Consider the following 12,353-nt stretch of genomic DNA (forward strand, 5'->3'; position numbering starts at 1 on the left):
CCTGGGATGAGGCTTTCCCTGCTGTCCCTTGCAGCAGTGGGTGCTGTTTGGGATAAGGATGCCAAAGATGCACCTTCTGCTCCTGCAGCCAGGAGTGGGAACTGCTTCAGGACAAGAGTGAGTTTTACAGTATCTTTCCTGCCAGCAAAAAACCCAAACAAAACCACAAAAACAATAACAAAAAAAAATCCAAAAAACAAAACAAACAAATAAGAAAAAACTCAAAAAAACCAATCAAACAAAAAAAGCTTGGACTCTTGGAGTTGGTTAAAAGATCTTGCATTTCCTTGGATAATCCCGGTAGTGTCCCAATAACTCCTACATTGGCATTGCCCGTGCCTCCAGCCGGGCTCCCCCTGCTCCTGCAGCAGCTCTGAGAACTGTTTTGAAGGTGGCGAGGGTCGCACACCCCGTCGGGGCTGGCAGGGGCTCGGGGAGGCTGGATGCTGTGGCTGGCAGAGAAATGGGGTGACAGGGTGGTGCTGGGTGGCATCTCTTTGGGCATCGGCTGATGAGGGGACATGGAGGGTCCCCAGGCAGAGCCTGGCTCGGTTCTTGCAGCCCCCCCCGCTCCCTCCCCAGCCGCTTTTGTTCCCCGCTCCGGAGATGCTTAGGCTTCTCTTCATGCGAAATTAATTCCCGGGCGCTGTTAGGAGGCAGTCGGGGAGAAATTTCTTCCCGCATCATCCTTTCGGGGCTAATTGCTGGCGATGTGACGTCAGCCGATGGATTTCTCCCTTGAATGGCTGCGGGAGAGACGAGGAGGGCCCAGCATCCGCGCTCACAGCCCTTGTGCCGGAGCGAGCTCCGCTGCCTTATCCAGCCGGGATTGATTTATTCTCCCCCTATTCCCAGCCGGGCTCCCCGCACGCTCCTAATCTGACAGCGCCCGGTAATTAATCTGGCTCCCCCGGCCGCTGCAATAGGATTAAGGGAGGGGAAGTGCGTCACGAGGTAGGAGAGGGGTTATGCTTTTGGTGAAAGTGGGGGGGAAAAATATGGGAAATAGGTTGGTGTGTTCCCGGGGGGTGTGTCGGGAGCGAGCGCGCATGTGAGGAGGTGCGGGGCGGGAGGCATCGGCTGCGCCGGAGCCGAGCCCGGCTCGTCCTCCCTTTCTCTCAGCATCCTCCGTGATGCGATCCTGGAGGTGATACAGGCACAGCAGCATCCATGGCCTGCCCTTAGCGCCAGCGTTCCTGCTTTATCCTCCGTGATATTCTGGCAGCGAACCGAGCCCGGCGTCGGAGGCGTTTGGTTGGCGAAGGGCTGACGTTGAGTGGCTGGTAACCGGGATCGTATTCTCCTGTATTTTTTCAGGCTCCTTGGAAATTGAGGAATGCAATTCTGCCACCATGATGGAAGGTAGGTGATGAGTTGAGCGTGTCTTTCGGGATGGCTGGAGTTTGTGAAGCCACGGTGGAGGATGCACTGAACCTGTGTATGGAGATCCTTTCTCTTTCCTAAATAAAATAATAATAATAATAATAAAAATTAAATCCTCCCCTCCCCCTAATCCCAGCCCAGCCAGAGCTCCCTGCCTGCTGCCGGGGAGCTGGCGGATGGTGATATAATATCAAGCCCATCAGATTATTTGCAATTCCATCCCCAGCCCTGTGTAGGCAGCTCAGGGTGTGCAAACACTCAGTTATCCATGGACCTGCTGGTTCCTCCAGAGCCCAGATCAGGGTGGGTTGGCCGGAATTGGGGATCCTGTAAGGATTATTTTATCCTCTGCCTGGAAACCCTGGTTCTCAGCCTGATGTGATGCACAGAGGATGAATTTGGGTGTTTTCAGACCTGGGCTGTGCATCCTGATGGAGTTTGGTGTTTTTAGCTGGATGGAGGAGCATCATTTCAGTAGGAAACAAGGAAATTGGAAGTTAAAGTGATTTTTGCAATGTCGTGGCACTGGTTTGGAGATGCAGGCTCTGGGGAAGGGGGGTGGGTATTGGGTTGAGGCTTATTGGAATAAAAAAGGAAATGTGAAGGAAATATGGGCTCAGGCACAAGATGCTTCAGGGAGCGTTGGGAGACTGTGTCTGATCCTGTGTGGGAAAAGCCTCTGGGCATTACAGGAATTTTATCCAATGCCGTCTGTCTCGACCGTATGTAAAGCTCTTTTTTTTTATCATTTATTTTTTTAATGCCTTCTGGAGTAAAATGCAGGAAGGGATTACTTTAATTGCATTTTTTTTTAGCAGAATAGATACTTCAGGGCCAAGGAGATCAGAATATCTATATTTTTTTGGTTTTATGGCCCGTTGGTGGCAGCAGCAGGGCCTGTCTCGGCAGAACCACATCCAACCTCGGGCTTGCGGCGCTGCCAGCACATGAACCAGGCAGCTCCCGGCCTTCCCGAGATGACAGGCAGAAATCGGGCTGCCTCTTGGTGTGTCCCTGGAAATCAGGGTCTGCTGCCCTGCTCGAATTAACCTGGAAAGGCGTCAGGCTTCACGAAACCAGGACTTATTGTATTGGTTTAAAATATTCACCTAATCTTGGGAATTCAGGTGTAGTCATGGCCATGTGTGGACACACAGGAATGGCTTCTCCCTGGGTGTTTTTTTTTGTCTTAAGAAAATGAGTTTGGTTGTCCTTTGATATGAGGAAGTGCCTTCAGTGTCTTCTCTAATACTGATTAGCAAAAGAGATTTTAATTTTAGCCCATGATATCAAACTCATCCTACCGTGCCGACAGACACGGCACGTTGGGAACCAGGCACAGCCTGGGCAAGAACAGGGTATTGTAGAGAATATGTCATTAACAACGTGGCTTCTCTCAAAAATTCCTGTATTTATGAAGGAATTAATGCAGATAAATTGAAATTGGTCTGTTATAACCTTGTTTTGGGTTATTTAATTAGTTCTGAGGCTGGTTGGGGGAAGTCACTTGGTCTTTTTAGGTTCTTTTGGGATTTGGGTGTTTTGTTTTGGGGTGGGGTTTTTTGTTGTCTTTTTTTTTTGTTTGTTTGTTTGTTTTATTTTTATTCCTTGAGGATTTTTGCCTTGCTTATGGAATGCTCACAATGTGCTGCTGTGCAGGAGCTTTGGCCACCGTAGCTGAGGCAGGTGGGGGCTGGCAGGAGGTGCCCAGCCCCATAGTGGAAGTGGCATCCAGCTTGTTGTGCTCTGGCAGAGGTGGAATCACCTTTCATGAACCAGTCTTGCACTTGGAAAAAAAAAAATTACTAGTCATAAAAACTGACTTATTAAACTGCTTGAGATGTTGTTCCTCAACTACTTGATGCGGGAACCTAGAATGGAAATGAGAAAATTAGAAGAAATGATTACTGCTTTTGATGAGTTTTAAATGGTTGGAAGCTGGTTGTATTTGTGGAAGAGTGGAACTTCTATCCAAGATCCTACTGAACCAATGCACTTCCCAGAGGTGATTTCTTTTAATATAAGAATGGTTTTAACATGCTCAGTTTAATTTGATCTGAAACTTTTAAACCCATACAAAATGCTGGGAGTTCCCTATAGTAAATATCTTAAAGGGGTTTTATCATTATAATGAATTATTTAAATGACTTGTCTGGCCAAAATGTTGGACACTGTGCTGGAAGTGCAGGGTGGAGCTAGACTGTGATAGTGCAGGGTGTGAAGCCACCCAGCATCACCCAGGGCCAGCAGGATGAACCTGGCTCAGCTGATGGTTTTGGATCCTCTTCTTTGGCAAGAAGGTGATTTGGCTCATTGGGAATGGTGCAGAATGAGCAATTTTTACTGGATATGGTCCTTATACTCATTTATATGGAATATTTCTTTATTCTCTTGGTAGATGGGGGGAAAGAGTATGTTTTTCACTTTATGATTAAAAATCACAACGATACCTAAAATAACTGTGGATGCTGTTTTAAGAACCCAGTCCTTGCTGGGAGGAAACCAAACCTGTGCTGTGTGGTGTCTGAGCCACCAGAAGAGGATGGTCCTCCCCCTCCATGTCACGGGGGTGAATGAGTGTTGCCGTTGCCCACCATCTGCACTGGGGATGGACTTTCTGTGCTCGGCCTTGCCTGAACACATGGAAAGAAGGTTTTGGGCATGGGGATTAAACCCCATCATGTGCTGGGAGAGGCCCCTGCATGTGTGGCTGTAGATGTGAGAGGTGTTTAGATGTTCCCTTTGATTAAAAAACAACTCTCCAGTCCTCGGAAATGCGCTGGGTGTGTCATCGAGGTGAACAGCCGAGCACAAGAACAAGTTTGTCTCCTTTTTTAATCCCTCTGTTGCTTCTCCAGTGTACTGAAGGCATTTACACAGCTTAATTAAGTTTTGAAATCACTGCTGCACCATGTCACTCGAGCCAGAAGCTCCACAATGTGTGGAGAAATTAGACAATGACGTGGCAAATGGGAGCAGCCAAGGGTATTTTGGAGAGGGTGGTTTCTTCTTCCATGGGAGATGGTCCCTGTGTTTTTCCAGACCCCAAATCAGATCTTTGCTGGGGAGAAGCCTTCTCAGAGTGGGAATTTCTCTGTAACTCTCTTCTTCAGGCTTTTTGCACCTCTTTCTGGGAAGTTTGGTCACTCAGGATGTCCCATCCCTGGAAGTGTCCAAGGCCAGGTTGGACAGGGCTTGGAGCAACCTGGGATAGTGGAAGGTGTCCCTGCCCATGGCAGGAGGTGGAATAAGATGAGCTTTAAGGTCCTTCCCAACCTAAACCATTCTGGGGTTCTATGACTGGTCACATCCAAAATGATAAAAACCTTCTTGAATCATCTTTTAGCACCGATTGTCTCCAGCCTTTTATTTTCATTGTGCTGAACAGATAGAATTGGGACCAGAGGCGTCTAATGTCACATTAAAAAGTCTTTTTCTTGATTAGGCAAGAAAATTGACTTTATTATATTTTAGGTGATCTTGTTTCAGTAAATGGTGTATTTGAATGTGCTCAGTGTTGTCTGTGGGACTCAGTAAGGAAATGACCTGGTAGAACAATTTGGTTTTTGAGAATGCCTCAAACCTTCTGCTGGCTGTGAACAAAAATTCAGGCATGGTTGACAAAATCACCCTGGAAAATACATGGAACCCATAAACACTAAATTAGGACCTGTATTTTTCAACAGGCTTTTTGAGCAGAAACCCATGACTGAGCTTGAGCTTGCAAAGAAAGTCAGGGCTGTGGTGTGGTTGGGCATCTCCATCTCTGTTCTCTGAGGTGGAAGGGGGATCTGCTGGAACCTTCTGCTGAACTAACAGGCCTGGCATTGGTGAGGAAAGTAGTTTTTTGTGGATGCAGGAGATTTTTTTGACCCTTCTGTCATGCCCAGCAAAGGGTGATGCTGAGTCTAAGCCAGTGGCTTAGCTCCCCTTGTAGCCCAAAGTGGGCAAAGGGATGACATCCCACCACTTCTGAAGTTCAAAGATGTGCACGAAGCCTTTTGGGATGTGTTTGAAGGGCTGACGCAGGGGGTGTTGAGTTCCCAAGGATGAGATATGTGGAAATGGGGGCTTGGGAAGTAAAAAGTTGGAACAGGAAGGAGAGGGAGCTCTGAAGCTCTTGGTTTTGAGGGTTCAGTAGCAGGACATAGGGCCAGTGTGTCCAGCCCAGAGCTGCTCAGGGGATGGTGATGTGCTCCCACACTGCGTTGTGGTGCTCCCAGAGATGTCTTGTGCACTCTGGGGTAGGCCTGGACCAGAAGAGCATCCCAATCAACACAGGTTGAATTTGTTCATCAACCTCTATTTAACTGGGGGAAAGAAACCCAAATAATTCCTTTTTTCAAGCATTCAAACCCTTCCCACTGAGCTGGTTTGGGTTTTTCAGCTCTAGTCCACTGGCAGTATGTCCCTTCCTGCTAAGGGAGAGGAGGGAGCAATGGCTGCCACTCAAAATTCACAAAGGCCCCACCCAAACCCTCTGAATTTGGAAAATGTTTTGTACTGGGGCTGGTGGTACTTGCCAGTTAAAACCCGGATGGTGCCAACATGGTGGTGTTGAGAGTTTAAACCAAAACATGGGCAAGGTGGCAAAACCTGAGGTTTCCCTTGCACCTGAAATGTTCAGTGGAATGGAGGGGTGGAAGCAAAATGCCAACAGTTTTATTTTGAGCAGAAAGGATAGAAAATATGGGAAAACTCAACTGCTTCATGTGATACAGGTCTGCAAAACTCCTCCTTGAAGTGAGCCCCAGTTTAAAATGTGCCCTTGGGCATCTCGAACTGCTGCCCAAACATAGTAATTTGGGTTTCTCTGCCAAGGCAGAAACTTTCTGCATGATTCATTGGCCTTACTCAGATTTTAAAGACATTGTAGAAAAAAAACACAGGTTAAATCAGGTGTTTAGTCACCTTGAACCTCCATTCCAGGGTATTCTGTTAAAGGTGGAAAAACATGGTTGGTGGACCCCGACCCACCACTGGGATGGGAGAGGAGCAACGTGCAGGAAAAAGTGGAAAGGAGGGGAAGGCAGAGCTCCTCCCTAAACCAGTGACCTGGAACTGTTTGGATGCCCAAAACCTGTCACTAAGGATCCATCTGCCTTTGGGAAGCGATGGGGGTGGGATGCTGGCCATCTCCCTGCCTGGACTGCCAGCAAAGCTCATGTCTGGTAGCATTTAGCATTCCCATTTTCCCTGCTAGTCAGTTATTTTTTTTTATTATTTTTTTATTTTTTTTTTTTTAATTTCATTCAGTATATTTAAATTTTTACATGTTTGGTAGGAAAAAGGCGATCTCTGCATGCTGTGCAGGTGGTTTATTAGAGGAGCGAGTTGCTCACGTGCAGTGCAGGAGCACAAAGTGGGGCCCTGTTTGCCTTGCCAGCTATTGAGTAGCATCAGCTCTTTGTTTTTAACCAAAATTCACTTGCAGACTGATGTTTCTGGGGGCTTCCAAATGTTCTTTTGCTTCATCTGTGTGAATGGAAGAGGATCAAGGCTGGCAGTAGTTACAGCTGCTGGTTTTTTGCACTTGCAGCCCCACAGAATGATTTATTTTTAATCTCCAGTTTAGTTGTAGGTGGTTTTTTATTTTAGAGTGTGTGCTTTCCTGGGAGCCAGAGATTTTGGGATGGTCCTTCAGGAGCAGGCATGGAATTCCTACCCTGTCCTATAAATCCCCATCCCCTCCCCTGGCGCCAGTGGGCTGTGCTGCAGGGGTGGGAAGGGGAAATTCCCTCCCACGTCCTTGTTTACACTGAATTAGCGCTGATAATGATGATAATGTTTGAAAGCAGTGAGATACCAGTGCTGAAAAAATCCTCCTGTATTATCTGAGAGCCGTTCCTTGCCTATCCCAGCCTTGGAAAAGCACTCATAACACTGGCACATCTTTCTTGGTGTTTAAGCTATGATTCTTTTTGTGTGTATTTTGAGGGGTTTGTTTGATGATGTATTGGGGGGAAAAAAGAAATCTCTTGAAGTTCTCCGCCCATGTATTGCAGGGAATTTAAAATATCAACTAGAGATTAGTATCACGTGTAGGATGCCTGGAAATAATCTTGCAGGGAGGTTTAGGATGGGTTGGGATGAGGAGAATGGAGTTTCACATCCTGCCCTTGTCACCTGTTTCAGTTGCCTCAAGGATTTCATGCAGCCCCACAAATATATTGGTTTTCTACAGTTGGATTTGTAGAAATCATTGAAGATGCACCTTGTTATTAGAGCTAATCAATAAACCTAGAATGGTTTGGGTTGGGAGGGACCTTAAAGCTCATCTTGTTCCACCTTCCACTAGTCCAAGATGCTCCAAGCCCAATCCAACCTGACTTTGAGTGCTTAAGGAGGCTGTTTATTAATAAGAAGATAATTTATACTGCATAAGTAATTAATAGTAAGGTCATTTCTGCTTCATGTTTACCTGGCTCCTTTCACCTGGGGACCTCAAGCTCCTCTGCAGGGACACAGACAGGTGGAAAAAACTCTGTCAGTTTTTTTTCAAGCCCGGCCTGGAAATTAAACCTTTCTTTGGGTCATGTCTCCTGCTTCTATTTTTAGTTCCACGGTTAATCACTGCTTTAAAATCAAGGTGCTCATTTGGCAGATCGTGGGAGGAACAGGACAGTTAAGGGAACTGGAGAGAAGTGTCTTGTCAGGCTTCATTTTGGGTGTAAATCCTCATCATATGCAAATGTGAATATTGCAAATTTTGGGTTGGATAAGCAAATTCAGGGCAAGTGACACTTTTCCCTGGTAGCTTGCCCAGAGTTGTACCTTGTCCCCAAGGAAGTGGCTTCTGCATCACACAAGTGACAAAAGCCACCCTGACAGCCCAGGTCTCCCGTTTTTCCTCCTGGGAAATTGGGAGTGGGAGTTGGAGGGTCACAGATGTCCCTGCAGTGGGATGGCTGGACAGTTGTTTTAGTGTCACACCCAGGCGAGGGTTTAGGTGGGTTTAATAAGTCCTTATGTTCTGCATAAACAGTACAACACCAAAATTGGTGGGTTTTCCACAAATATTGTCACAGTAGTTGCTGGGAGTCTGTGGTGTGAGTGGAGGTGATGGATTTTAAGGAGATGCCTTTTACAACTGGGCTGTGAGATAGGACAGGCTGTTGGCTGAGGAGCAGATGGAACGGCAAAGCCTCATGAAGAAAAGGAGAAGTTTACAGTGAGATTTTTTTCTTAGGGGGGAATACCAACATGGGGTATTCATATTTAGCTATATTTAAAAATATATTAATATATATTTGTACATATAATGTATGCGGGTTCCCCCGGATGTGCTATGTGAGCCCAGTGCCCTCCTGCCTCTGCAAGGAGCACTGTCACCTCCCTTTCTTTATACACCAAAAACCCCCTAAAAATAGAAATCTAAGTGTCATTTGGGAGGGAGAGCCTGTCCTGGACAACTTCTTAAATAGCACAGCAACCTTTGGAGGCGCATCTGGTGTTCCTGTGTCTGTGCCAGCCAGGAATGAAAGCCACAACTGTCTCCAGCTTTAATTCCTTGATAGTATTGGAGGAGATGTTTGTCCCGTGGCCCTCAGTTGCTGCACGCTCGGGATCTCAGAGCTGATATTAAAAATCTAATCTTTGGGGAAAGTAGGCGGTGAGAGCTTCCTGCAGCTGCTTCACTGAGGTTGGTGAGTAACCTGTGAGCACCAATTTGCAGCCTTCTGATATTAAACGGTTCTGGGATGCTCAGCTCCTTTGCAGGAGGATGAATTGATGTCCTGTTTATTGGGATGCATCCTGCTGATGCTGCCCTCGATTTTAAGGACAACCTTTAGCTGCTGGCCCAGCAAAGCTTTGCTTTGGGCTTGGGTCTTGCTCTTTGTCATTTATTCCATTTATATATGGAATATAAGTACATTTCCATGGTTTGGGGTGTATTCCCACATCCTGAGGCTGTAGTTAGGGGCTGGGGTCTTGTTCCTGAGCTGCAGGTACATGAGGTATTTGAACTGCCTGCGAAATGAAGGGGTTGGACTAATGCCCAGGCAAAGGTTTTTTTTATCTGGGTATATTGAAATGCCAGGAAGGTTCAGGTTGGATATTAGGAAAAATTTCTTCGCTAAAAGGGTTGTCAAGCGTTGGAACAGCTGCCCAGGGCAGTGGTGGAGTCCCCATCCCTGGAGGGATTTAAAAGCCATGTGGATGTGGCACTCGGGGACATGGGTTAGTGGTGGCCTTGGCAGTGCTGGGGGAATGGTTGGACTTTATCTTGGAGGGATTTTCCAACCTAAATGGTTCTGTGATTCCAAGTCAGCCAATTTGTTCTCCCTCACTGTGCTGAGGGTCTGCAAAGAGTGGGTTTTGACTCCAGGGTTCTGGCATTTTGAACTCATGGCCCCAACTACTGCAAATGGGTATTTGGGGAGTTTGCAAAGGGAAGGAAGTGCAGACCCACAGGAAGGGGCAAGATGTGCAGGTCTTGGGAGCTTGAACCCCTGTGGGTACGTTGGGATGGACACTGGACACATGTCAGCAGCCACAAACGCAGAAGTGGCCACAGGACTTCCTCTAATTACTTCACATCTCATAGCTGGAATATGGTGTTTGTTTTTAGAAATGTGTTGGATGTTAATTCAAAATCTCCTTAGGCAAAGTTTGCCACAACCTGATCAGAGACTTAATTACTGTCACATTGGAAATCTGACTGTATTTTTGAGTCAGCCACAGGATCTTGTGTCGCATCTGTCCTTTGGAGTGGAGATCCCTCACCACTGCATTTCCATTCCTGGGTAGGCACTTGGACCCCAACACAGCTGTTCCAGATGTCCATCCAGCACAGCTCCAAATCCACAATCTCCTGCAGGTGCCCATCTCCATCTGCTCCAGCTTCCTGGCTGCCCTGGTCCCTCTCCCATCAGCCACATGCCAGCCCAGGGGTCATCCCAGGCCGAGCAGGACCAAGACTGAGTGTGGTGCCAACTCTGTTCCTCCTCAGCATGACTCTGCTTGATGGTGGGGCTTGGCTTTACTACAAAACTTTGGATCTTCTTGATGTGACTAAGACCACCATAGCTGGACTCCTCAGTGGTTGGTGACATGTACTGCATCTCAAAATTCTATTATTTACAATGCTCGACCTCCTGGGACTTTGACCCAGGACCAAACAGTCCTATTGTAGGAGAAAACAATCCCAGAGCAGTAACTTATGATGTTTTATTTTGTTCAGGCTTATTTGTGATTTTGTTTTAGGCTCTCAAACACTGCTAGTCCTTCAGTGTCTCCCAACTGAAATTTCTGATAAGGACCAAATTTTTCAGCATATATTTAAAAACAAAAACCAAACAAAACCCAGCATATATTTAAAAACAAAAAACAAACAAAACCAATGACCAAGTCCACAATTGTTGTTGCTCACTTTTGTTTTCAAGTATTTCTCTTTTCCTGAGAGCCACAGCAAGATGCCAACAATGTTCTGCTCTGGCAGCGAGTGATAGAACTGTACTGGGGCCACCACCCCTTTTCCCTCACTATTTTTTTTTTCCCTAAAGGGGAGAAACTGCTGTGAACATGTGGAGGACTGTAATCATAGAATCATCAAATGGTTTGCATTGGAAGGGACCTCAAAGCCCATCCAGTCCCACCCCCTGCCACAGGCAGGGACACCTTCCACTATCCCAGGTTGCTCCAAGCCCTGTCCACCTTGGCCTTGGACACTTCCAGGGATGGGGCAGCCACAGCTTCTCTGGGAAACCTGTGCCAGGGCCTCACTGCCCTCACAGCCAAGAATTCCTTCCCAATATCCCATCTAACCCTACCCTCTGACAGTGGGAAGCCATTCCCCCTCATCCTGTCCCTCCAGGCCCTTGTCCAAAGTCCCTCTCCAGCTCTTCTGGAGCCTCTTTAGGCACTGGAAGGGGCTCTAAGGTCTCCCTGGAGCTTTTTCTTCTCCAGGCTGAACAATCCCAAATTTCAAGGTGATGGGTTTGTTGCTGGAGCCTGGTGGCACCACAGCAGGCACAGGGAGCAGCAGCAGAGCTTGTCTCCTGAAGGATTTGTGCTACAACCCTTTCCGTGGTCTGCAGGGCTGGGCTGGTGCAGGATGAGCCCTTCGGCTGCCACAGGAGTGGTGCCATCACTGCCCAACTGCCACTTGCTGGTGTCCCTCGGTTTCTTCTCCAGAATAAGGTCTGTAATTAGACTTGTAAATGAAAGTGGTTGAAATATTCATGACTTTATCAAGGCTGTGTGCAGAGGGCTCCGTTTTTCACTGCATTATTGAGGCCACTGAAAGGCTGGTACCATGCTTTAATGCAGAGGTTGGTATTGGTAAAGCATTTTATGTTATGAAGACATATAATAATTACAGATAAAGTGGACAAAAACAAAAATAACATGAACTGAAGAAGTGTGGCTTTTCTGCTGCAGAGGATGAAGCAATTGGGAATCTCTGGTTTGCAGTGGACCAAAATGCCCGTTTTCATGTCAAATACACCACTGGTGGTAGATTCAGGCTGCTACATTTGAGTCACGGCTGTTTGGGTATTTGTTTGGGGCTTGATGTGGTTATACCCTCACTTCTGAAAACTTAATTTACTGTTCAATTTTTCCTCTGGATGTGGCTCAGAAGTTTTCAGTAGTTTTGTCTTACCTTTGGTTCTGTCTTGCTGAGCAGAGAGGGCTGTTATTTCTTTAGTAAAGTGGGCCAAAACCAGAGTCCTTTGGCTATGGAACAGCACATCTCTGGACTCAGCAAAGGGATTTGGTAGGAGCTGCAGGTTTGTGTGTGGTGGGGAAAGCAGGTTGTTCAAATCCAGCTCTGAAAAACCCACACACAACCAAACCAAAGGAAACCCAAACTTAATAGTGACTATTTCTTATTCCCCTACCCTATTCTTCTCCCTTCCTTCTTTCCCCCTCCCCACAAGTACTTTGGTCTTGAGTCTCTGCCATGGCCATAGATAATATTTTTCTCTGCACAGATGAAGTAGAACTAATTTCGAGCATTTTTTTCT

General features: G+C 46.8%; 1 protein-coding gene across 12 annotated transcripts in view; it reads left to right on the plus strand.

Annotated features, from left to right (window-relative positions):
- The first annotated feature begins 807 nt into the window (after positions 1-807).
- The window catches only part of SGIP1 (SH3GL interacting endocytic adaptor 1), a 51,970-nt gene continuing 40,424 nt past the window's right edge, over positions 808-12,353 (plus strand). For 5 of the 12 annotated variants that reach the window (XM_039383018.1, XM_039383021.1, XM_039383026.1 and 2 more), the window contains exon 1: positions 1,070-1,362. In XM_039383018.1, coding sequence (XP_039238952.1) covers positions 1,353-1,362 — 10 coding nt within the window. In that variant the 5' untranslated portion in view covers positions 1,070-1,352. Of the gene's footprint in view, positions 955-1,067; positions 1,363-12,353 lie in introns of those variants that run through there. The other 7 variants (XM_039383022.1, XM_027719049.2, XM_027719050.2 and 4 more) reach the window with 3 other exon arrangements.

The sequence above is a fragment of the Pipra filicauda genome, unplaced genomic scaffold, assembly GCF_003945595.2.
Source record: "Pipra filicauda isolate LSUMZ 115617 unplaced genomic scaffold, ASM394559v2 scaffold295_size919547_pilon, whole genome shotgun sequence".
Lineage (NCBI taxonomy): Eukaryota > Metazoa > Chordata > Aves > Passeriformes > Pipridae > Pipra > Pipra filicauda.